Consider the following 24,854-nt stretch of genomic DNA (forward strand, 5'->3'; position numbering starts at 1 on the left):
AAACTACCGAGCATAGGCTAGTAGCAGACAGAACTGGGCTGGGAGGGGAGCCACGCTGAATGTAAGCAGCACGTTAGGAAGGCTGACTGTACATAGGTGGACGTGGCTGGAGGAGAGGTGACACGTTATCATGAGTCTGACTAACGCTGCTGATGCATAAATGCGATGGTGGCTGAAAGGGGTAGTCTAGTCTGTTCATTGTAAGACAGGACAATCCGGGACTGTGTCACTGATCTCGGTGGTGACGGTGGAGGTTAACAGCACAAACGCAAGAAAGTTCCTCTCTTGCAAGGTGTTAAGAATATGGACTTACATGGGGAAATGCGGTTCTTAACTTTTTTGTTCCATGGACCCCTTTGCCAGGCAGGTGAAAACCACGGACCTCTGACTAAGTCCACACTCTACTGTGTATTAGTTAATAAATATGTCACACCTGCACCAACACGTCCCCACAAGGATAATGTTTATTGAATTTCAATTCAAGCTCACGGGCCCTGATTAAGAACCCCTGGACCAACATAACTTACAGTCTGCAGTTAACAGTAATATTGTAATATTTTTACAGCAATGGCAAGGAAGATACTATGTCAATGCTAAAGGTCAGTAATGGGCGGGTGGAAGGGGGTATAGGATCTTCCATTTTGGAATAATGAAATGCTCTGAAATGGACTGAACTGCTGACGCACATCCCCGTGATGAACCTGAGAGCCCCTGAGGGTCCACCCTGGACGGACTGAACCAGGCGGGGGGCGTGTAACACAGAGACTCGGGGATGAGTGCGGGACTGTGGTGAGCACACAAACGCGAGAACGTTCTCTCATGACCTGTAACAAATGGACCGTAGACACACGGTGTTAATACTGGGACTGTTTGTGGGGGAAAGCCGCCAAGTGTAAGCTCTGGCCCACGATATGATGACAATGTTCTTTCATCGTTGGTAACAAACGTGTCACCACGGTGTAAGGTGGGGGGGCGACGTATGGGAATCCCGCGTGATTGTTTTGTTAACTCACGACTTCTCAAATAACTTAAAAACGTGCTTCCTCAAGGTCACACAGCTGAAAAGCAGCAGAGCCGGGGTCGGGGCCCCGGAAGCCCAGCCCCAGAGCCCACGCGCTGTCCCTCTAGGCCACAGCGCCCAGGGAGGGTGGGAGCAGGACAATCGAGCCCCAAAGTGCAGGGGGTGGAGGGGGGCCCCTAAAACAGCCAGGCCTCAGACCACGGGCCCAGCGCCCCGAGGTCCCCGAGAGGACACGGCTCTTGCTCCAGGCCCCACACACACACGGACACACAGGGACACCCAGTCACACTCAGACACCCACGGCCACATCCAGAGACACACCGACTCGCCCACGCAGACAGGCCTGCAGGGACACGACGCCTCAGCCTCACCGACCGGGCGCAGCCCCTTAGCTCCTGGGGCCGGCTGCAGGAAACGCTCCGCTGCCCAAGCCGTTTTCACTTCAGCTTTTCCTAAATTTGCTCTGAGGAAGTTGCTGCCTCCTTGGAGGCCTCCCCTCCCTCTCACGCGCTCCAGACCACATCCCTTCCCTGCCCCCAATTCTCTGAAAGTGACCAAAATAAAGTGCCCTGCCCTAGTGGAGCGGGAAGACTCAGAGCACGTGAAGGGACCAGCGAGGCTGCCCGCAGAAGCCAGCAGGTGGGAGTCCTACGGGAGAGAGGAACGGGGGCGGGAGAGGGCAGGGGAAGCAGGTTGCAGCTTTAAATAGTAGAGTCAAGAGGGGCCCCAGGGAGGTGCGGCAGCTCTGCTACTTTCTAGGGGAGAACCAGTGCAAAGGTCCTGAGGCAGCAGAGAGCTGTCCCGTCCGAGGGGTGGTTATGGGTGGGCAGGGACAGTGGCGGGAGGTCAGGGAGGTACGGGGGCCAGGCCAGGCAGGGCCAGCGTGCCCCTGTGACGATGCAGCGGGAGCAGAGGAGGGAGTTGCTTGTCTGGGGTTTTTCCAGGGTCGCTCTGGCTGCTGGATGGAGAAGAGGCAGGGAGGTCCAGGAGGGAAGCAGGAACACGGACCCGGAGATGACCACAGGAGCAGTCCAGGTGAGAGAGGGCAGGTGCGGCCACAGAGGCAGGTCCCACCCTGCCCTGACCCTGGGGGACTTCTCAAACCACAGCATCCACCCTATCCTCACTTGTTTGTTTCCCCCTTCCATCAGGAGGTCTTCCAGCCAGGATTTACTGAACACCTGCTACACGCTCAGCTGGTCAGGGGGACAGTGGCCGCAGTCCCTGCTCCAGGCCGAAAGCAGCAAAGACCACAGGCCTGGCGAGGGTGGTGAGAAGCTGAGAGGGCAGAGAGCGCTGCTCCGGGGAACTCAGGTGCGGGCCTAGGGCGCAGAGGCCTCCGAGAGGCCGTGCCGGGGTTGCTGAGCCCGGGAGGGCGAGCTGGGGTCGGCCAGGGCGGAAAAGAGGGGTAAGCATTCCAGGCAGGGCACACAGCCTGAGGGAGCACCGGGGCGCTGGCCTCCTGCACCTGCCAACGGCTCCCCCTCCTTTGCCTCCTCCAGGCCAACGAGCCCAGAGGAGTCTGGGGGCCTCTGTGAAACGGGGATCCTCTTCATGCCTGCCCCACCCAGGCATGAGGAGTCAGCCAGTGCCAGGTGTGGGGCCTGGCACGCAAGGGGACAACGCACCACAGAGTCTGGAGAAGTAGGAGTCCCCGTGATGAGGTGCAATCGAGGGTCCCAAGGAAGGCCTCCAACAGCCCATCCCCAAAGCCCTCCCCAGCCTGCTTCCTGCTGAGCCTGAAACCTCGCCACAGCTCAGCCCTCACAGCTCAGCTCCAGTCTCCCTCTTCCAGGAAGACTTCCTTGATTGCTGCAGCCCACAGAGCTCTCTCTCCCTTTCTCTCTCTCCTCACTTTGCACTGGTCTTTGGCCCTCTGAGTCCTAATCTTGCCTGAGAAAGTGTCCAACTCAGCCCTCCCCTGATCCCACAGGCAGATGAGGAAACTGAGGCCCAGACAGGCCTCATGAGGTTGCACAGTGAGTTCTCAGGGGAGCTGGGCCAGGGGCCGCTCAGCCACTGCACGGTACTCCGTGTCCCTCAGTCGGCACAGGTCAGATTTGCCATTGGCACGTTTAAAATGAATTACAGCACACTTCATGCACGCTGAGGCCCAGGGCGGGCAGCTCCCCGCGGCTGCGTGCCTTGCTCCTGCGCAGCTGGGAGGCCCGTCGAGACGGGACCGTGGCTCCCTGCTCGGCACTCCTGGCCTCCCCAGCCGAGGCGCCGGGCGGTCCTTCAGCCACCCTTTGCTCAGTGGACTTTGGAGTTTCCGGGTTTTTGGCTGTTGACCAAGTTTGTGAAGATGAATGCAAAGCCCGCACACGCATGCCTTCTAGAAGCTCTAGTGACACCAGCTCAGACAGCAGGGCGTCATGGGAAGGCCCAGTGGCTGCTGCATTTGTCCTCGACCTCCCGGCCTTGCTGAGCACCCGCTGTGCGCAGGAAGCACCCAGCAAGGTGACTCCTAGGCAGCTCTGCGGATGGTGCAGGGCAGGGAGCAGAGGGCCAGCGGGAGGGGACGGGTGCGAGGAGGCCTGCGCAGCTCCAGTCCTGGGCTGCCCCCGGTCCCATCGCCAAAGGAGATGGAAATCTGAATGTGAGAGCTCCCAATTTTTAAAAAACAACAACTCTCAAAGCCAAACAAAACGTAGCAGGGAGCTGGTTTGGCCCTTGGCTGCCAGTTGCCGTTCTGCCTTGGTAGATAATCTGGGCTTTGGGGCTCAAGGCTCCGTGGAGCCATGGGCGAGGTGGAGAGGCTGGGCGGCCAGCTGCCCTCTCGAAGCCGCGGTTTCGTTCCTTCCGCAGCAGCTAGGATGGGGGGGTCAGGCCCCGCAGAGGCGGCTGGGAACACGTGTCCAGGGCTCGGGCCAGGAGCTGGGCTGCGCACATCACCCTGTGCGCTACCGCCCCGGACAGTGACCGACCAGGATCCAGCCCTCCGAACCCCCTCCGGAGCCAGACCCCACCCCATTCCCAACGGGGCACTGAGGCAAGTCAGGAGGCCGACCCCGGTGGTCCCGGGGGGCTGAGGCACGGCTGTGAGCTGCCTGGGATGAGCCAGAAGGGAGGTTGAGGCCCAGTCACATGGCGCCTTGAGTGCCACATTCGGGTCACAGAGCAGGTGCTTCCTGCAGGTTGTTGATACAGCAGTAGACAGATGTGCCAAGTGGAGCCACAGAAAGCTCTTGAGCAGGGGAGGGCCCTGCCTTTGACGGACTACACGTGCCAGTGCTTAGAACAGTGCCTGAGCCCAAGGAAGCCACGCGCCAGGCAGGGCCTGCATTGTCTTCCTGTCCCTCCGGGCCGTCTGTCCACCCGCCCCCGTCCTGCCCTGTACCCCAGGAAGCTGACCTCTGGGGGCCGCCAGGCCGCTTGAGGGGAGCCTGTACCTCCCCGGGCCCTTTCTCGCCACCCACGGAATGGACAGTGGTCACGGGGATGGAATGAGGTCACTCCGGAAGGACCCACAGGAGGCCTGGAAAAGGAGGTGCTCCACAAATGAGTCCCCTGCTCCTCAGGCCAGCTCCTTGTGCTTTCCAAGCCTCAGTTTCTCCATCTGTAAAATGGGGCCATAAGAGAACCTGCCTCAAAGGCAGCCCTGAGGAGGCCGAGATGGTGCGAGCGAAGTGCTCGGAACCGCGGCTGACGGGAGAAAGGCACCTGCCGTCCTGGCGCCTCCCGGCCCTGGCACTGTCCCTGGAACCACAGAGTCACTGTGACCGCGTTGGGGAGGCAGGGGCCAGGGAGGCTGGGCACCGCGCAGCACCGGGCGGGGAGGTCGGGGCTGGAGGTGCTGAGGGCGCGGAAACGATGCTGACCTTTCAACGTTCTGAGGTAGGAACCAGAAGGTCCCTGGGTGCTGCCACCCTCCTCTGGTTCCCAGCCTCCGTGAGGTCTGAGCCAGCACGCCCTGACATCCCCCACCCAGCGGTCCGGCCCTGGCATCTGAGCCTGGGCCACCAAGGGAAAGCCAAGCTGTGCGGGCTCCTGGCGCGGCAGTGGCCGGGCCGGGGCAGGGCCCTGAGGCTGGGGGGTCGGCGGCTCGAGTGGAGTGCCAGGCTGAGCGGGGGCACGGCCAGGAGAGGAGCAGAAGAGCAGCTGCGAGCTGGGGACGGACGCTAAGGGCCAGGGGCGGGGGCCGGGGGACGCGGGCCCAGCAGGGCAGCCCCGCCGGGGAGGCCGTGGCGAGGACCCGGCTGGAGAGCACTTTGGAGGGAGCCCTGGCCCCTGCCCGCCCCCACAGCCAGCCCCAGGGGAGCGCCGCCAAGGAATCTGCTCGGTCACACCTTGTAAGGCAATGGTGGCTCCCGCCACCTCCCTGTTCCCACTTGCTCAGAAATTTCCAGCAGGTATTTTCTTTTCTTTTCTTTTTCCAGAAGGAATGGAATGAGGCGCCTTGGTCTGTCACCGCAGGATTCCAGCAAGGCCTGCCCGGGGGTCTGGTGACAGGACGGGCACGCCAGCACTCCACTGGGAGACGAGCCGGAGCCGCCTAGAGACAAAAACAAACCCGCCACCCTCCGGCCAGAGTCGCTCAGACCCTCCTGCCGGGACACCCCGACACCCAAACACGACCCGCAGCCAACATTAACTGACCCCACAGGGCCCCGGGGGTCTGGAAGTGAACAAGGCGGGCCCGGTCCCCCCCAGCAGGGATCTCCCGCACGAGCGTGGCCCGGGTGGGGGCATGGAAAGCCGCCTCCCTCAGCTCAGGTGGAGCCCGGGAGCCTCGCTCCCACCCCAGGGCCTTTGCTCCTGCTGCTCCCGCTGCCCAGGCCCCCCAGGTCCCCGAGAGGCCTCGCCGCCCCGCTGTGCCAGCAGCCCGGTTCCTCTCTTCACAGCACTCATGACTTCCGAATTCCTTACCTGGCTTATTGTCTGCCTCCCCCAACTAGAACACAAGCTCCTGGGAAGACAGGGCTGGGGTCACCGGTTTCCCCCGCACCTGCGCTGGGGCTGGTGTACAGGGCCTGGGAAGAGCCGGCGAGCGGCCCACACGCCTGCCGGGCCCCCGCTGCTCGGCAAGGCCCTCGCTCCCGCCCGGCGCCCCCCTGGGCACCCGCGCCGCCGTGGGCACGTCCACGCTTCACCACTCGGGCTGATAAGTTGGAGGAGTGGAGCTGTTATAGGCTATGGGTCATGCCACAGGAAAGGGGCAGGGCAAGGGACAGGGAGGGTGGGGACACAGGGACAGTCAAAAAAGGCTTAGACCTCTGCCAAGCCAGCCGGCCCTCGACTGGCTTGTGCCACACATGCAGGGACGTGCACGGGTGTGGTGGCTGCCCCCACCTGGAGACCGCCGTGTCTGCAGTGCGGGATGTGTCCTCAGCCGGGGAGCAGCGCGCTACTCTCCCCTGCCCCTAGGGGACGCATGTCCTCGGGTCCCCAGATCCCCAGGGCCGTGTGGCAGACCCAAGTGGGCACAGGGCCGGAGGAGCAGGGCTGGCCTGAGGCTGTGGGGAGGCCCAGAGGGCCCAGAGGTCAGGACAGGCCAGGGGTGGGGACGGGAGAGGTGCCCTGCCCAGCTCAGTGACCCACCCAGGCAGACTGTTAGGGGCTCCCCCAAAGGGATTGGGCAGTAGTAGGTCCCACCTCCTCCCAAGCCTCCATTTCTCCCATCAAACAGGCTGCACCCTTGCCTCCAGGGGTGTGGGGCACCCAAGGAGACGGGATGGGAAGGGGTCCGCCGAGGCCCGGGCCGGCCCAGCCGGGAGCTGCACACTCCCACCCCCTGGCGGCCCTGGCCTGAAGTGCAGCTGCAGCCGCTCCAGGCACGGGGGCAGCGGGAGCTAAGTGTGGGAGCAGCTGTCTCTAGGATCCCCCATCGCAGAACCCCCAGCCCAGGAGCCTTCCACAGCACAGCCAGGACTTGCTACAGAGCCCACAGCAAAAGGGAACTGGGCAAAGGTGGGGGGTACTCCCACCCATGGGGACCCACATCAGGTACCTCAAGGACCCAGCCCATCCCCTCGGTACTCCCATTCTCCACGTGAAAAAACAAGCTGTCCCAGCCTAACCTTCCTGCGTGTGCGCCTGCACACCCAGGTGGGGAAACAGGATCAGACACGCTTCCCAGCAGTGGACCCCGCCCTGGAGCACCTCACAGCAGAGCCCTGGGCAGTAAGTGGGGGTCATTTCCGACGGGGCAAGGCAGACAAACTGGGGGAAGGAATCTGCTTCAGAGTAGGGCACGCAGTTACCAGCCCTGGCCCAAGCGGGAACTTACTAGACATGACTTCAAGGGACTGTGCTGGTGTCACCACTGCAGCCAGTCAGCTGAGCCAGAAGGGCACAGGCTGGGACAAGCCCAGGCCAGCCCTCACTTAGCGCCTGGGCAGTGCCTCCTGGGCCAGGCCCCTCCTAGAGCCCAAGTCGAGAGAGCAGAGGTTCCAGTCCGACCAGGACTTGTTTTCTTACTCCCTGCATATTTTCCTGCTAGCTCCAGGTTTCATGCAGGACTCTGCAGATACCAAGAACTGGGTGAACTGGAAGCTAATGACAACTTTCCCTCTCGCCCCAAATCCCAGAATGCGGCAGCAGGTTATGAAAGGGCCCTAGACTGTGCAACTCAGACCCAAATGAGGGTCTGTCCTGCCGTGCCACGCCAACCAGCCAGAGGCACAGGAACAAGTCCTGAGCGCCTCCTGCCCCCACATGCTGCCAAGCCCGCTGTGCAAGCAGAGCTGACCCAGACAGCAGGCACCCAACTGCCTCGTCCTGATCCGTGTGCAAGTTTGCTGACCCAGCTCAGGGGCACTCCCAGGCCTGGCAGGCCAAGGGCCAGAGCAGAGGCGGGAGGGATGGGAAAGGGGTGGATCATGTCCACCACAGGGCCCCTGTGAGGCACCACCCCAGCTGATGGTGGTGGTTGGGGAGGGCCACTGCTGCCCTCCCAGGACCAGAAGCCATAAACACGACTGCAAAACCATTTGTCACTGGAAAATCGTTTTTTATTGAGATCCCACCAGCTGCACAATTCCTTCTGGACATCAAGCGCCTTCTTCCTTTGCAATTCGGTCCTTCTTGAGTGGTCCCTGTGGAGAGAGGTGCAGGGGTAAGGTTCCAGTTGGAGACAGGCAGCCAGACAGACCAGCAGACCCAGACGCAGGCAGGGTGCACCCCTCTCAGGGCCTCGAGGCCAGCCCAGGCTTTCCACACCAGCTCCACGAGGAGAGCAGCGCGGGGGCCGGCAGGCTGCAGCCACCCCACCCCAGGCAGAGGCAGCACGCCGGGATGCTCACCATGAACGCCTTCTTCTCCTCCACGGTCTGGAAGCGGCCATGGCCAAATTTGGAGGTGGTGTCGATGAACTTGAGATCAATCTTCTCCAGGGCCCTGCGTTTGGTCTGCACCAGCAAGGACTGCAGGGGAAGGAACAGTCACCGAGAGCCAAGCCCTCCTCAGCTCCAACCACCCACACGACATAGCCACAGCCAGAGGAGCAACTCAACCCAATTTCAGTGCGGGGGCAGTAAGGCCGCCCAGGAGTAAAGCTGCCCCACCTTTACCCCTCACCCTGTCCAGCTCCCACAAAGGGACACTCCCTCCACCACGAGGGACAAGGCCAAAGAAGCCAAGAGGCCTCAAGGCCCGACTGGGGATTACCTTCTCCCACAACCTGGCGTCAACAGCACGAGAACCAGCCCGGGCCCTGGCATCCCCCCACGAGGCTCCAGCCCTGCACCTCCATCTGCTCAGCCTCCCCTCTCCAGCTCAGCAGGGGTAAGCTGGGTGCAGAGCCAACCACCCAGAGGTCCCCGGCTCACCTTGCGGAGGGTAAGCACCCGCTTCTTGGTCCCCACCACACAGCCTTTCAGCATGACAAAGTCATTGGTCACCTCACCGTAGTGGACAAAACCACCCTGGGGAAAAAGGCCAAAGGGTCAGCAAAGATCGGGTTGAAGACAGGCAAACTCCTCCCCAAGCGTGCAACCTGCCCTCAGCTCAAAGGCAGAGCCCCTTCACCAGCCCACCTGGGCCAGGGCCATCAGCAGCTTAAAGCTGGGTGCCAGGATCAGGTCATGACTGCCAAAACCCCAGGTGGGCCTTGGTAGCACCTGGGTCCCCACCCATGGGCCACCCAGCAAGACCTCAGGGGGCTCTGGGGAAGCAGGACGGGGCGAGTTTGTTTGCAGGGGTGCTGGCAGAACCCTGCCGCCATTCCTCACCAGGGGGTTGATGCTCTTGTCCGACAGGTCGTAGTCCGTGGAGGCGTTGTTCTTGATCAGCTTGCCGTCCTTGATAAGGTAGCCCTGGCCAATCTTGTAGATCTGCACATAGGAAGAGCATGTGAGCAGCAAGGCTTGGGAAGGGCGAACCCGGGCAGGAAACCTTGAGAACATACAGGGTGAAAGGACCCCAGGGGGCTGGCCTGCAGTGGAGGGCATGCGAAAGCAGCTGGGACCTCAGAAGGAAAAGCTGGAGGCCCAGTGCTTGTCTGTAAGGTGGCTGGGCCAGGCCCAACACAGGGCCATACGAGTGGCACCGCAAACTTAGTTCTCGTGAACAGAGCCCGAAGGGCCCGACAAAGCTCTTTTGCCTGGTCACACCGAAGGATCAGCTTCGTTTAAGGTGAAGGTGGTACCTTACAAAGCACTTGGCATCCAAGAGCCCAAATTACTCTTCCCTGACAAGAGCAACTGACTCCATGTGATTCCACGAGGAAGGAGTGGCAATGCCCAATCCTGGCTCTCCTGCCCCCACATCAGCAGCAGCTGACACTCACCTTCTTGTTGATCTCAGTGCGGTGGTGGTACCCTTTCTGTCCAGCCCGAGCCACAGAGAAGGCCACGCGGGCAGGATGCCACGCCCCAATACAGGCCACCTTGCGCAGCCCTCGGTGGGTCTTGCGAGGCAGTTTCTTGGTGTGCCAGCGGCTGGTGACACCTGGCATGGACACAAGAGTTACTGGGACATCTGCACCTTCAGAGACCTAGCAATCACCCAACTGGCACTCATCTTACTATATTTGAGTTACAGTAAAAAAAAAAAGCTCAAGAAGTACACTGGAGAAACAAGTAGAACCTGTATTTATTGAGTATCAACCCTCAAATCCCCATGACTTCTCCCCTCTTGTAATTTTGCAAATGGTACGGTTCAGATGTATGAGTTCTACGTAGGAAGCTGTCCCCCACCCCCACACGACCCCAGGTGTCTGTGCCCACAGGGCTGTTCTCAGAAGGAAGGCAGCATGGAATGTTTCCTCAGATTGACTCAGGCGCTGTGCCCAGCGCTCATTCCACAGTTTCATCACTGAACAGCTGGGCCTGCAACCCCTTCCCACAAAAACATGGGCCTCTGGTCAATGCCAAGCTCACCTTTGTAGCCCTTGCCCTTGGTCACGCCAATGACATCGATCATCTCATCTTGCCCGAACACTTGGCTCACAGGGACCTGCTGCTCCAGCCTCTCCCGGGCCCAGTCCAGCTTCTCAGCCACTGTGCCGCCGTTCACCTGGATCTCCATCAGGTGGGCCTTCTTCTGGCGCAGAGGGAGCAGGCGCATCTAGGAGGGAAATGGAGCTGTAACCTCGGGAAGACCTGGATCTTGGGATGGGGGGGTGACAAGAACCCATGCGAATGGGTAGGTGCCTTTGAACAAACCCCTCCCGATCTTTCTTAGGTTTCCCTATGAACAAAAGCTCACTGGACTTTTCTCTCTGCAACTGCCTTGACAAGCCACTTTTTTTTTTTTTAAGACAATGCAGCAAGTAATTAAGACAAAAAGCTGTGAAAAATAACCAAAAAACTTTACTGAAAGGTTGGCCCAACACTGCCAGATAGAACTTTTCTTCAGCAGTGTAAATTTAAGGTGTGCTATACACACACACAACTAACCAGGAGGCCACTGAGCACTGGATATGCACTGGATATGCACAGGTGAAACTGAACAAGGGAATCTGAACACAAAAGAGCCCTCCTGGGATGTTCCCGGGCTTGCTTGCTGTGACTAGAGGTGCTGGTCACCCAGTTCACAGCCTGAGCACTATCAGGAAGGCTGAGCAGGGAACCCGGGGGCAGTGGTACAGACCCAGAACAGAATCACATGGAATTTGATCCAAGTGGAGGCACCAAGCAACCGAGGGGCTCGCCAGCTCAGACCGCCAGGCTTCCTACACCTTACCAGAGCCCTATCAATAAGGCTAAACATGAGTTAAACAGTTGAAGGCTTTTCTGAGGCAAGGTATGGTTTCTCTTTTGAAGGCCAATGGGGACACAGTGCCCTCTACTGGTACCGAAAAGACCTGCCCATGTGTGGGCATCATCCACGTTCTCAAGCAAGCCAAAGCCCAGTCTGTCCAAGGTGTGGCAGTGTCTCGGCCATGCTGCTGTTGAACTTCAAGCAACCCCAAGCTACTGAGTGGCCTCTCCTGCACGAAGAATTTAAGTTCAAGGAACCTGAACCTGTCCCACCCTCCCAGAATCCTGAGGCTCTACAGTCTTAGATGAGCAACACAGAAGATAACCAAGCCTCCAAAAGGGGTGGCAAAGGCCACATAATCATCTAGATCATAAATGACAGGAAGGGGTGCCAAGTAAGCCCCTCGTGGGCACCATGGGGGGGCGGTGCTCACCTGGGTGTGTGCAATGACACGGATGACCTGGCAGTACTTCTTCATGCTACTGAAGTCCTTCTCCAGCTGCTTTTTGCCATCATCATCCTGCCACTTCTTGCAGTACTTGGTGAAGGCCTTCTTCTTAGACTTATGCCTTCAGGAGCAGAGCAGAGTTGGGAAGGGGGCCGGGGCCAAGCCTTCATCACCTCTCCAAGGAGGGGTGAGCGGGAGGCACACTGGCACCACAGGGGGATGGGGCTCTTTGCCGGCTTCTAAGGAGCCTTTTCCACCGGCAAGCGGAGCCTGGATGGAGCTCATCGGACAGAGCCGAGCGGAGCTGAGCAGAGGGCCACAAGGTTAATGTCAGGTACAAACATTCAAACAGACGCTAATTCTTGCTCCAGTTTGGCCATTAAATAGGGTATTAGAAAAGTTCCAATCGAACTCAGAGGGGGTGCACTATTTACTTACAAGAGGGTAAACATGAAAATGTCGAGCCAGGGAGTAGGAATTATCCTGCTCTTTCTAGCTGGCTCTCAATCGCCCCCAGCAACCAGGTAAGACTAGTGTATCTTCAGCCATCACAACCCAGTGCCCAATAACCTGAACACGGTATGTAAAGTCAAGGGAGGGGTGCTGCTCTCTGGTCAGGAACCCAATGGTCACCCTAAGGCCTCTGTCCCCAAGGACTGTTCAGGCACCTAGACCTGGGGCCAGAGCACTTCCTCCCTTGCAGACGGCACCCCCTTCTACCTAGGCCCTAACCTAGAACCTGCCCGGCTTTCACCTTCTCACCAGTTCTTGTAGAAACGTCGTTTGCACTCATCGCTGATATGCTCGGCAAAGACAGTCTTGAAGGTACGGAGGCCACGAGGGGTCTCTACATAGCCCACCACGCCCACGACCACCATGGGTGGGGTCTCCACGATGGTCACCGCCTCGACCACTTCCTTCTTGTTCACCTCTGCAGAGAAACCAGGTTATCAGGCTGGAGCCAGCTGACCCTCCCTGATACCCAGTCAGCCAAGTATCTGTTTTACATTTCCTGTGTTCAGTGCTCAACTACCACAGAAAGCTCTACCAGACAAATTTCTTTAATTGCCTAATACAAAACAGTGCTAAGCATTACCAAGTGTAGGCAGACTGTTAATGTAGGACTCTAAGATCCTCTACTAACAGCAGCAGTACCAAATCATGTATAAAATGGAAAAATCCACTGTTTTTAATATAATCACTACTCTACTATCTGATAGGCTTTGATACCTAAATGTTTCCCCGTAGGAGTCAGGCCACCCTCTTCGGACCACTTGGCCCCATTTCCAGTTCACTGCCCCCTCCTTCCCCCGCCAGCTTGGAGGATGTACATACTGGACCCTGGCCGATCGACTTCCCGCACGATGTGGGTCATGCCGGCCTTGTAGCCCAGGAAGGCCGTGAGGTGGACGGGTTTGGAGGAGTCATCCTTGGGGAAGCTCTTCACCTTCCCGCGGTGCCGGCTGCTGCGCTTCCGAGGCAAGAAGCCCAGGGACCCATGCCTGGGAGCCGAGAACTTCCTGTGGGACTAGGAGAAAATGACCAACGTTTAACACGCACTCGCCTCTGGTTCCCAGCTCCCCGAACCCTGAAGAGAATTCTCTGCCATGGCGAATCCTAACCCAACCAACCCCAGGTTCACTGGCTAAATTAGGTTATTTTTCCAGATCGCATTCATTGGAATTTGGAGTTGAACCTTCAGTCCAATCCTCTCGTTTTACTACTGTTCATTCACTTACAAAGGAAAACAGCACACAAACTACACCATGAAGGATGTCCTTAAATGAATCTTAAGGACCCCAAGGGGACTGGAGAAAATGGCTCCAGCTCCCAGAGGAGCTGGACTGACGCAGGCCACTAGAACTCGACAGAGCCCCAATCAGAACATTGACAATCAGCACAGAGTTCTCTGTCCGCCCGTCAATAAATTCATCACATGTGGTTTCTGGGAATTCCAGAGGCCTTAGAAACTAGACCCACCGATCCGGGCGGCCTCCTCTTGCAATCTGCTTAAACTTCACCTCCCAGCTCAGCAAGGCTTAAAGCACTGCCCAGCTTCTTCCACTCAGAACAAAGGCGTGCCTAGGCAAAGGCCTCATGGCCGTATAACACTAAGACTTAAACTAGCACGACGAAAAGACGCAGAAATGACCCACGACTTGTGGCCAGCCTCCAGATTCAAGGCCGCGCACCCGCACGTCCCAAGCCCAATCCCCTAAGGATCCCTTTTCTCTGGCTTAGTGCTTTCAAGAAATGAACCTGGCTCCGGAACCCCCTAAATCCTCCATATTCCTAGAACAGGACCCCGGCGCCAGCCAAGCCGACGGCGACCGCAACGGCGCGCTGCGGCCTCAGCCATGCCAAGGCCGCAGGCAGCGAAGCAGCGAAGCCGCCACGAGGACACCCACCATGACGCCACCGAGTGCCGCCAGTAGAGGACTTGACGCGCGCGGCGCGAGGCATATAAAGTCTGCTCTGGTCCCGCCCCTTCCGGCGTGCGAGCGCGCGCCCGCGGCGGACGTCGGGCGGGGGGGGGGCAGGCTGTCGGAGCCACTTCCACGCACGCTCTTTCAGGGCCAGCGTTCCTCGGTACGTGGACGTCAGCTTCGGAGGCGGGGATTAGAGGTTCTACGGCGACTGACTGGGTTCAAACTTAGTGAAAAGCCGATGGGAGGCAGGCAAGGGTTTTGGAATGCGACAAATCTACGGCGCTCGTCAGCAGCCAAATAAAATGAAGCGGACCATACCTTTGAAGGAAAATGGCTGCACCTGTTGTGTTCGTGGAAAATACAGAACCCCCGGAATTGAATAATCCTGCTGTGGGCTTCAGATCCCAAGCGCTTTCACACGCGATATCCCATTTGAGTCCCACACAATAGGTCAACATTGTTGCCATTTTGCCGGTGAAGAAACATGTTGGAGAGGAAAGGCTGAAAACCCTGGTTTCCTGGCTTCCAAACCCAGTGCTGCGATTTTGTGCAACCTTCCACAAGCCCCCACCCCGGCTATTTCTCCGAGTATGCAGCTGGAGTGGGCCCGCGCTTGATTCTGAGGATCCCGGAGGCGGCCAGGGGCTGGCGAAGCCTGCAGGGCAGTCTCGACCTGAGATAGGGCTGAGTTAGGGGCCCAGCCTTCCCTCTTTCCCGACCCACAGTGCGTGGGGGCCCTTCTTGCTCTCTGCCTGGGCTTCCCGTCATTCAAGAGGTTCCATACTGCTCTCTCTGTCTCAGATCTTTCTAAGAACCCAATCTCCTCTTTTTACTTCTCACGACCACCCTTTTCCTTAGGATGATGCATTTGGTTCCTGAGGCTGCCGCCCAAGGCTTTGCCGGAACTGGCTTCTTGTCCAGTATCGTCGCTGCACACGCACAGACTCCCATATTATCATCTTCCACCGGCTCATGGTCTCCTTTGATTCTAGACCGGCTTTTGCGCCAACCGTTGTTAAAAAACATTTTCTCATTCAGTCCTCACACCACCCCTGAGGAAGTCCTCAGTACTTACTGGAAATCTTTGGGGCCAAATGTGTTTCAAAAGTCAGCATTTTAACAGTTTTAGAAAAGTAATGTGGGGCACATGCCTCTTATTAGGTAATCCTCCTGATATGGGCTATGTGTGGGGGCTTGTTGGAAACTGAGGCACAGTGGCCTCTCAAGGAGAGAAGCACTGTCTTCATGGCTACACTTGCAACCTAGGGAATGCGATAATTAAGAGTTCTGGGCAAACGGGATGAAGCTGTTAAAGGCTGAAAGAAAAGATGAGCACATACCTTTTGTAGTGAATAGAACACTTAGACTTTGTACCTTGAGATAAGTTTTTTTTAATCCCTTAGGCTATGGGTAATGCTGATAGTTAATACGTGCTGCTACTTGATGTCACGTACTATGCTTATTGGCATGTAAGCTACGTATGCCTGCCTCTTGTCATGTACATTGGGGTATATAGAGAGCCCCTTGTAAACAATAAAGTTGTCTGAGGAGTTATTACTCGCAGACACCCTGATCCCAGCACTCTTGTTCTTTTTCTCTCGCTCGTTCTTGCACTTTGTTTCCTTCTCCCTTTTCTCTTTCTTTCATTCCCAATACGGGTCCAAATCTCCAACAGGGGCTGTGCGTCTCTTCATGAATAACCTAGGCTGTGTGTGTCAGACAATAAGAACTGCCGCCCACCTTTCATAACCATGCCAACCACTCCAGTCCCAGAAAGCCAATGAAGTGATAATAGGCTCTGTATTAGTCGGCCAAAGGGGTGCTGGTGCAAAATACCGGAAACTGGTTGGTTTTTATAAAGGGTACTTATTTGGGGTAGGAGCTTTCACATACCAGGCCGTAAAGCATAAGTTACTTCCCTCACCAAAGTCTACTTGGAGCAAGATGGCTGCCAACGTCTGGGAGGGTTCAGGCTTCCTGGGTTCCTACGTTCCTGGGGCTTGCTTTTCTCTGGCTTCAAGATTCCTTCCTGCCTGGGGCTGGCTTCTCTTTCCTCTGTGTGCTGACTTCCCAGGGCTCCAGTTTAAGTCTTCAGCATCAAACTCCAAAATCAAAACTCCAACATTAAAAGCCCTCAACTCTGTTCTTCGCCACGCCTTTTATCTGTGAGTCCCCACGGGGTGGGGACTCCACCCTAATCATAACTCAATTGTGCCCAGGTACAGGTCAGACTACAAGCATAATCCAATATTTCTTTTTGGAATTCATCAATAATATCAAACTGCGACAGGCTCTATAAACCTTGGATATTCAGAGAGAATGCAAACTAAATATGTTAATATAAGTTTACTAGAAATATGCGGAATATGTGCTAATTCAAGCTTATCTTGTACTCAAACAAATTTGACTCCTGATTCCTACATCCTCTGTATAAAAGGAATCCAAAAATCTTATTAGGGCTTAGGTTTTTTAACAGAAAACTTCCCAAGCCCGGCCAGTCATTTAATAAATTTTCCTTCCCAAAATTATTACTGAGTCCTGGCCTTCCATACGCAATCATTGAATCTCTCTGCTTCCACAACATTTCTGGGGGTGCACCCGGGATTGCAATGAAGGTGAGAAATGGGAACACTTCGCTACCCCTTTCAGATATCTCCGAGGAAGCCGGGAGGCCTCAGGTGAACCCCAAATTTGGGCACCCCTGGACTCCTTTCAGTCCAGAAAAAAAATGTGGGCTCTGCTGGAATCTTCCCGGGAACAATCGGCTGCACCAGAAATCTAAAAGGAAATTCTGGGAACGAAAAACCTCCACACACCAGGTAAGATGTCCTCAGGGGGGCATAGTGTCAGGAAAACCTAACTTTAAACATTAGAAGGGGAGCCTGATCAGCTCCAAAAAGAGGACCCCAGTAACTCCAGAAATTCGGGAGTAAGCTGTCTTCTCCAGGTCTGAAGAAAAGAAAAAAGCCTGGTGTTTAAGTTTAGCTAACTGCACGTTAGCATCTGATTCTGGTCCTGCCTCCACTAAGATAGCAAAGGTTTGATAATAGTGAAAAAGGACATTGATGGGTTTAAGTCCTAATGCATCCTGAAAAATTGGTCTGGATTTGGAAATTCTTGGTTATAGGAAAATGGATTCATTTTCTTGGTCTGATTATGAGTTAAACAGTGGAAAAGTTTAGCCAGAAATAAGTCTTTGTTTTAGTGCTAGATTGCAGATGAGCTTGTTTTGTAAACAGCAGGGTAGACAAAAGTCCTGTTAAACATTTGGTGTTGAAAGTCCCCCTTCCCTAGGGTTGTAATAGTCGAAGGGCTGCAGCTCAGAGGCAGCCGTGCCAGAGGGATAAAAAGTATGGGTCGGATTGATGGGCTTTGTGCTTGTCTGTATTTATTCGATGCCAGTGTGTGTTTTCATGCCTCCAGATAGTAGTGTTATATTTTGTAAAATGATAAACTTTGATTGGGCAGGAGCCCCGCCCCCATTAACAAAGGAGTAGAATAATTATAGTTTATAAAGCAGACCTTGGAGTCTGAACATGTGTGTGCTCCACTCTTTTCCTGCTCTTGTGCGCTGCTCTCACCATTTTCCGGGACTCAGGAATTCTCCGCATCCATGTCCATGCCACGCACCCAGGTTTATTAAATCTGGCCCCAGTTAAAATGGCTGGGTCATAGAACAGTGGCTTGAATCATGGCCTGCCAAGACAGAGGTCCCTCTGGGAGAACACCAGGCCTGCAAAGCTTCATCAAGCCATTTTAGCAGCCATTGTCCTGGGACATGCCGGCCATTGCCTTCTCCTGCCCCCTCCCCTGGGGGGGTGCATGGCAATGGCCAAGAGCTGAGGGCTTAACCCCTCCCAGCAGGTCCATGCCTTTGCAAGCCCTGCTCCTGTCTGACCACACCCAGCTGCCTGGGAAGGGGGAGGTAGAAAGGTGCCAGGCAGGGAAGCAGACTTGGCCCAACTGATAGGGCGTCCACGTACCACATGGGAGGTCCACGGTTCAAACCCCAGGCTTCCTTGAACCATGTGGAGCTGGCCCCCGTGCAGTGCTGATGTGCACAAGGAGTGCTGTGCCACACAGGGGTGAACCCCACATAGGGGAGCCCCACGTGCAAGGAGTGCACCCTGTAAGGAGAGCCACCCAGTGTGAAAGAAAGTGCAGTCTGCCCAAGAATGGCACCGCACACACAGAGAGCTGACACAGCAAGATGACTCAACAAAAAGAAACACAGATTCCCAGTGCCGCTGATAAGGATAGAAGCAATCACAGAAGAACACAACATAGTAAATGGACACAGAGAGCAGACAACTGGGGAGAGAAATAATTAAAAAAAAAAAAAAAATCTGTTAAAAAAAAAAAAAAAAGAAAGGCACCGGGCAGAGCCAGGATGAATGCAATGGAAATTCCTTTCCCCAGGGCAATCACAGGCCAAAATACCTTTGCATGATTAACCTCTGCCCATGTTTTGCCTTTCTGGATTTCTTTTTGCAGGTTTGTGTTAAAATGTTTTAAAATGTTCTAAAAGCTATGAAACTGGTAAAGTGCCTTTATCTAGCAAAAAGGTTATTGCCTCAGAAAACCAAAGCCTGTTAGCTAAAACAATGAATCTCTAATCACTTAATGGCCCTTTGATAGCCAGTTTAACTGGGAAACTGTCAGACAATAAAGTCATTAAAAAACTGTGAAGAAAAAAATACAATTCGGCTTGGCAACTTCACTTTAAAATTTAATCAGCCTATCTCCCAAATCTGAAACTGCCCTGGAAATGCAAAGGAATAAAATTCTTCTGTTTTAATCTGTGCTTAATTTTGTGTTCAACTTTAAAATCTATTTTAGCTTTGTCAGTTTGCTTGTGCATAAAAAAATCAAATTTGAAGTTCACCTGTTTTAAGTTGGATGACAGTAAAAGGTAACCTGGAAATAAATCTTTGTATGCCAATACTGTCTTGCTGGTAAATTTAATGCATAACTCACAAGTAAAATTTTTTTAATTGCTGGAGAAGGTGGGAAAGGCTGTACAGAATTGTTACTAATAAAATTATTTTAATTGCATAATTAATAAATAAAGGTACCCAAATTAATTTTAAGTAAAAGCTTTCTAGAAACTAAGAATTAAAATCATTTATATATATATAAACCTTTATATATATATAAACTAATAACTGAAATTATTACAGTGTAGTAAATATGGCTTAAATTTCAGCTATTATAATAGTAATCTTAAACTAATTTATTTTTGTTTATGACTACTTCAAGTTTATCTAGTGATTACTACAGTAACAGTATTTATAACTTAAAGTAATCTTTAATTATAATTAGTTTATAACTAATTTCACCTACTCCAAGGCTTCAACTATTGTGATAATAAATATAAACTAAATTTGCTTTTGCTTGTGATTACTGCCAGTCTGGGCTCATTCCTTGCCTCTGCTTATGGTTCTAAAACAAAAATTTGTATCATAGCATTGGGACATTTTGGTTATAAGCCATTAATTAAAAAACAATTCTTGTGCAAAACTGCATGATAGTGCAAATTTTTTAAAAAGCCTTCCAGGAGATCTTTCAAATGTTGTTTTGCAGTTAAACTTGTTTTTTAAAAAATGGAAGTTTTAAGTAACTAAGTTGTGTTTATGTCTCAAACTATTCATGTCTGCCTATTTGCTCAGTGTATATCTTCATACATTAAGATAGTAATATCAAATTAACAAATAATTCTTAAAAGAGCTCTGTTTGAGTAGTTACACATTTAAAAAAAAAAGAGCTCTGTTCAAATTGTTTTAAAAGTTAAAATATGCAGCTACATATGTGATGAATATTCCTAGAGCCCAAATTAACCTAAAACAATTTATTTAGCTTGTGTGTTGTGTTATCTCTGGTTTATAAAATACCAAGTTAATAAATTAACATATGTATTAAATCTTTAAAATGATAAAAATTCTAGTTCATGTCTAATGAAATTAAATTTTAAAATGTAGGGCTGCCTTCTCTTCATTGCATAGAGTAAATTCCATTGGTTGTTAATTGTAATCTAAGGTAAATTAGCCAGTCTGGGTTGTGGTCAATTATAAAAAGTTTGTAAGAGCATCTTCCAAACTAAAGCATTTAAATGGCTTTGGTTCTAAAAAGCCATTATTGACTAGTGTTAGAGGTTTGCAATAATTAACAAGCTGTAGCTCAGTTTTCCCTGATATGCATTGGGAAAAGGCAAACCCCCTGCCTTGTGTTTGAGGGCATGGCAGGCACTTTCCCACAGGTTAAACAAAGAAACCTCATAGAGACAGGAATAGAGGGAGATGGAGATCTTTACTACCTCTACCTGCATATCAGAGGGAAACAGAGATGGAAACCTTCACTATTTACATATCCTTTAATCCCTACAGATGAAAAGAAACATCTGCTCCTGCAGCATTCCAAGAAGCCATGGACTCCCTCAACCCCCTCCCACTACCTCACTTGGACCCTCAACCCCCCTCCCACCAACTATCATTTCCCCACCTAGGAAAGTTCTGTATAAATTCAAGTGCCCCCTTCCAGGAGTGGGCTGAAATCTCACTTCAGACTCCCACCATGCTGGTGAGGGTGGTGAAGTCTGTTCTTCAGACCCCCTCCATTGGGAGAGCTTCTCAATAAATGTGGTCAGTCAGTCTCCGTGTCCCAGTGAACGCCGTTTTTCTCCAACAACTAGAAACGTAGATTAATATTAATGGCAAAAAATAACTTTGTAACAATAAAACCTGTACATATTCAAGTAGTGGTAATGAAAAGTTACCTTGATTCCTTTGGAAATCTTCTGTTTTCATTTTTAAATGGAAAAAGATTTTCCTCTACTGCTAAATTAAAATACCTGCTAAAGGGACAGTTACTGGACATTGTATGTCCTCCCATGGCCCACTGAGTGGACTGGAGGAGAGTGAAAACTATAATGTGGACCATTGACCATGTGGTGCAGCAGTGCTCAGAGATGTATTCACCAAGCACAATGAATGTCCCATGATGATGGAGGAAGTTGTTATTATGGGAGGAGTGGGGTGAGGCGGGTGGGGGATATATTGGGACCTCATATTTTTTTAATGTAACATTTAAAAAAAATAAAAACAAAAGTAGAAAAACAAAAAATAAATAAAATAATAAAATACCTGCTGATTAACATCTTCATGGTAAAAGTGTAAAAGTAAAAAACAAAGTATTAAAAAGTTACGTTCATTTGATATGTAACACATTGCATTAAAAATGTTTAAAAGATATATAAAAATCAAGGGATAAACTTCAACATTGTCAAACTCTTGTGCTTTCAAACCAGGCCTTGAGTACGCTGCAGGTTGCCTCTCCATGAGTTATTGGCTAAATTGGTCACTGACCCCTAAAACAATAAAAGGTATCTACTACATCTCTGGTCCTGCTCCTAAAGTGGATGGAAACTATGTTGCAGTTTCAAGCTCCTGCAGCAGCTAAGGATGGCTTGGTACAACCAAATGTACAATGGATATTGCCTCCATGCTGGCACTGTTTCATAGTGCCAAAGAGCGCTATGCACCAGACTGGTGAAATACTGAAAACTACCTTCCTAGCCTCTCTCTCTAGGATCAACGGTGCTGTGGCTTACTCACTGTGTGAAGAACATACCCAAGAAAGCGGATTTGGCCCAATGTATAGGGCATCCGCCTACCACATGGGAGATCCAAGGTTCAAACCCAGGGCCTCCTGACCTGTGTGAGGAGCTGGCCCACATGCAGTGCTGATGTGCACAAGGAGTGCCGTGCCACACAGGGGTGTCCCCTGCATAGGGGAGCCCCACACGCAAGGAGTGCACCCCATAAGGAGAGCCGTCCAGCGCGAAAAAAGCACAGCCTGCCCGGGAGTGGCACCACATACACGGAGAGCTGACGCAGCAAGATGACGCAACAAAACAAGATGCAGATTCTGGGTGCCACTGACAAGAATACAAGCAGACACAGAAGAACACATAGTGAATGGACACAGAGAGCAGACAACTGGGGAGGAAGGCAGGGAAGGGGAGAGAAATAAATGAAAAATAAATCTTAAAAAAAAAAAAAAAAGAACATACCAAGTGGAGCGATAATCACCAGAGAACTATAAGTAGAACTTAAATACAAATTGGCATTATAGCCTGCTCCCATGGAGAGATAAATGTAAGGTATTGCAAACCTGAAACTTAAATCTATTAATTACAGCTCAAAGAAAAACGTATGCATTGAGTAGTACATTAATTAGTATTAAGTACTGTATCTATATCCTTTCTAGATATATGTCTAATAATTCTGGTGATATTTATATTAAATCATATGCAAAAACATGTTAAAAGTCCTGGTAAACTTCATTTTCTAAGTAGTTAATAAACATGTCTATAAGGTAAAAATGGCCATCTTGCCTGAGAGCAGTGGGGCCAACAGCCCTTTTAATCTAAAAAGCCACCAAACTAACTTGGGGGCAACCTCTCACAGTCTTCACCCCATGCCAGACTCAATTGCTAAAAATCCCTGAAGTGCAAATAAGGGTGTGTCAAACTCAGCCCAGCCACCCTACTAGTGGTAGAGGGCCCAGAGTCAGATCCTGAGGGACCCCTTCTCCACTCCTGCCTCAAAACTCTGACCCAAAACGACCCAAGCAGCCCAGATTTAAAAGATGAGCCTCTTGTGAACCCAGACATTAAATGGTTTCCAGATAAAAGCAATTTTATTAAGGAAAAAAATTTAAAAGTCAGGCTTTACAGTGGTTTCTCGATTTGAAACCATAGAAGCCAAAGCTCTTACCCCTGGAACTTCAGCCCAGGAAACAGAGCTAATTGCCCTTACCCGAAGTTTAAAACTAGCAGCTAGAAAACGGGCTAATAGTTACACAGACTCTAAGCATGCGCTCCTTGTCCTTCACGCTCACTCTGCTATGTGGCAAGAATGAGGCTTGCTTGCTAACAGTGGGTTACCTAGTAAGCATAGGCAAGAAATCCTGAATGTACTAGAAGCCATACTCTTAACTCAAGAAATAGCAGTTATGCATTGTCCAAGACATCAAAAACAAACACTCCTAAAGCAAAGGGAAATGCTTGAGCTGATGCCGCTGCTAAAGTGGCAGCCCAAGCCCAGGTCTCCCTCCTATCCCTTATTCCAGCATCTGTACTAGTACTTAAAATTCCACAGTGTACCCAGGGCAGCTTAGCTAAAAACTAATGAGTAGCTTATTAGAATCCTCAAATCTACCTACCAGGAACACTGCAATCAAAAGTCCTTCCTAAACTTCACCAAGGAAAAATGCCTAACCAACTTAGCCAAATGGGTTTTTTAAAAACAAACAAACAAAGCCTGGTAAAAACTGTCAAAAATTTTTTATCAGGAGTTACTCAATTAAAGGCAAAATATAAAACCTTTACTCTGTAGTTCTGATCACTCCCACAGCTATTAAAGCTAAAGAAATGTCCAACTTTGTATACTAATCCTGAATAAAGTCAGCTACCCAAGAATACCAGTTCACCAGAAGCACCTGACGAAATACACAAGTGCCAGTCATTGAATAGCCTGGAATGCGTCTTCAAAAACACAAAGCTAAGTGCCTAATACCATTGTCTATTACAATTTCTCTCTCTGGGGTTAACCAAGAACATAAAATACCTTTAAATATATACTGTTCCCCACCAACTTTTAAAAGGTGCCATCTTTGCAGGCACCAAAACTTTTCTACTTCTGTAATCCAGTGTCCTCTCAAAAAAACCATGTATTCCCAAAGTTCTAATTAAGTTTGTTTCTCTTTCAGAATAAACATCTTGCTAACCATGTGAAAACTTCATCCAGCTTCATACAGAATGCCAGATCCTTCTTCGTCTAGTTAAAATAAAATAACGTTTTTACACCTTGTCAGGTAGGGACTACAGCCCATGGCCAGCAGAAAGTAGCTACAGAAAAAAGATCATCTCCCTTCAGCACCCCTTTAAGATTAAAGGTGTAAGCTTTCTAAAGGGAAAATAAAAAGTTAATGAATAAGGGAAGTGGACTTGGCCCAATGGATAGGGCATCCACCTACCACATGGGAAGTCCATGGTTCAAACCCCAGGACTCCTTGACCCGTGTGGAGCTGGTCCATGCGCAGTGCTGATGCACGCAAGGAGTGCCCTGCCACGCAGGGGTGTCCCCCGCGTAGGGGAGCCCCACGTGCAAGGAGTGCGCCCCGTAAGGAGAGCCGCCCAGTGCGAAAGAAAGTGCAGCCTGCCCAGGAACCGGCACCGCACACACGGAGAGCTGACGCAGCAAGATGACGCAGCAAAAAGAAACACAGATTCCCGTGCCGTTGATAAGGATAGACGTGGTCACAGAAGAACACACAGCGAATGGACACAGAAAGCAGACAACTGGGGGAAAGGGGAGAGAAATAAATAAAAATAAATCTTTTAACGCAGCAAATAGACACCAAGAACAGACAACCGAGGAGGGGGGGAAATTAAATAAATAAATAAATCTTTAAAAAAAATAAAATAAATAAATCTTTTAAAAAAAGAAGAAGAGAGAAAGCTGTTTTAAAAAAAACAAAACGTTAATGAATGAATCTGGAGCCTGGCAAGAAATCCACGGTGAACGCCGGTAATGCCCAGGATGGCTACTGGAGGGCCCCCACCCCCAAAATTCTGCTGTCCAGAGCAAAAACTTCTGGAAACAGGAAAAGGCCCCAGATGTTACCGAGGGGCTTTGTCTTTGGGCTCTCACTGGAAAATTAACAAGTAGAGTAATCAATCAAAACAACAAACGGCCACCCACCTCCTAAGTCCAACAATAGTGATGCCGAAGCTTAGCAAGTTACGCTTGCA

General features: G+C 51.9%; 1 protein-coding gene, 1 long non-coding RNA gene and 3 other non-coding genes across 5 annotated transcripts; 1 reads left to right on the forward strand and 4 right to left on the reverse strand.

The window, feature by feature from the left end:
* The first annotated feature begins 1,571 nt into the window (after positions 1–1,571).
* On the forward strand, positions 1,572–8,113 carry LOC101414110 (uncharacterized). Its single transcript, XR_187779.5, has 4 exons — positions 1,572–1,660; positions 1,966–2,056; positions 2,173–2,335; positions 5,401–8,113. It is a non-coding gene; the product is annotated as an uncharacterized lncRNA (long non-coding RNA).
* Positions 7,953–14,136, reverse strand: RPL3 (ribosomal protein L3). The gene is made up of 10 exons (XM_004447840.4): positions 14,021–14,136; positions 12,948–13,140; positions 12,375–12,543; positions 11,598–11,733; positions 10,342–10,528; positions 9,750–9,910; positions 9,193–9,294; positions 8,791–8,886; positions 8,266–8,385; positions 7,953–8,058 (listed from the first exon to the last, which is right to left on the reverse strand). Exons 1-10 carry the CDS (start codon positions 14,021–14,023, stop codon positions 8,014–8,016), a joined length of 1,212 nt encoding a protein of 403 aa, XP_004447897.1. The 5' UTR covers positions 14,024–14,136; the 3' UTR covers positions 7,953–8,013.
* LOC111765195 (small nucleolar RNA U83B) lies at positions 10,192–10,285 on the reverse strand. Its single transcript, XR_002797600.1, has one exon. It is a non-coding gene; the product is annotated as a small nucleolar RNA U83B (small nucleolar RNA).
* LOC111765197 (small nucleolar RNA U82P) lies at positions 11,734–11,788 on the reverse strand. Its single transcript, XR_002797602.1, has one exon. It is a non-coding gene; the product is annotated as a small nucleolar RNA U82P (small nucleolar RNA).
* LOC111765190 (small nucleolar RNA SNORD43) lies at positions 13,489–13,553 on the reverse strand. Its single transcript, XR_002797594.1, has one exon. It is a non-coding gene; the product is annotated as a small nucleolar RNA SNORD43 (small nucleolar RNA).
* Positions 14,137–24,854: the final 10,718 nt, after the last annotated feature.

The sequence above is a fragment of the Dasypus novemcinctus genome, chromosome 12 (genome assembly GCF_030445035.2).
Source record: "Dasypus novemcinctus isolate mDasNov1 chromosome 12, mDasNov1.1.hap2, whole genome shotgun sequence".
Classification (NCBI taxonomy): Eukaryota; Metazoa; Chordata; class Mammalia; order Cingulata; family Dasypodidae; genus Dasypus; species Dasypus novemcinctus.

Bases quoted from the DNA above. Each gene is read 5' to 3' on its own strand.
- RPL3 (XM_004447840.4), bottom strand. The intron at 9,295-9,749 runs GTGAGTGTCAGC...TCCTATGTGCAG, and splicing joins GCACTGAGATCAACAAGAAG to ATCTACAAGATTGGCCAGGG. The intron at 8,059-8,265 runs GTGAGCATCCCG...CTCTCTCCACAG, and splicing joins AGGAGAAGAAGGCGTTCATG to GGACCACTCAAGAAGGACCG.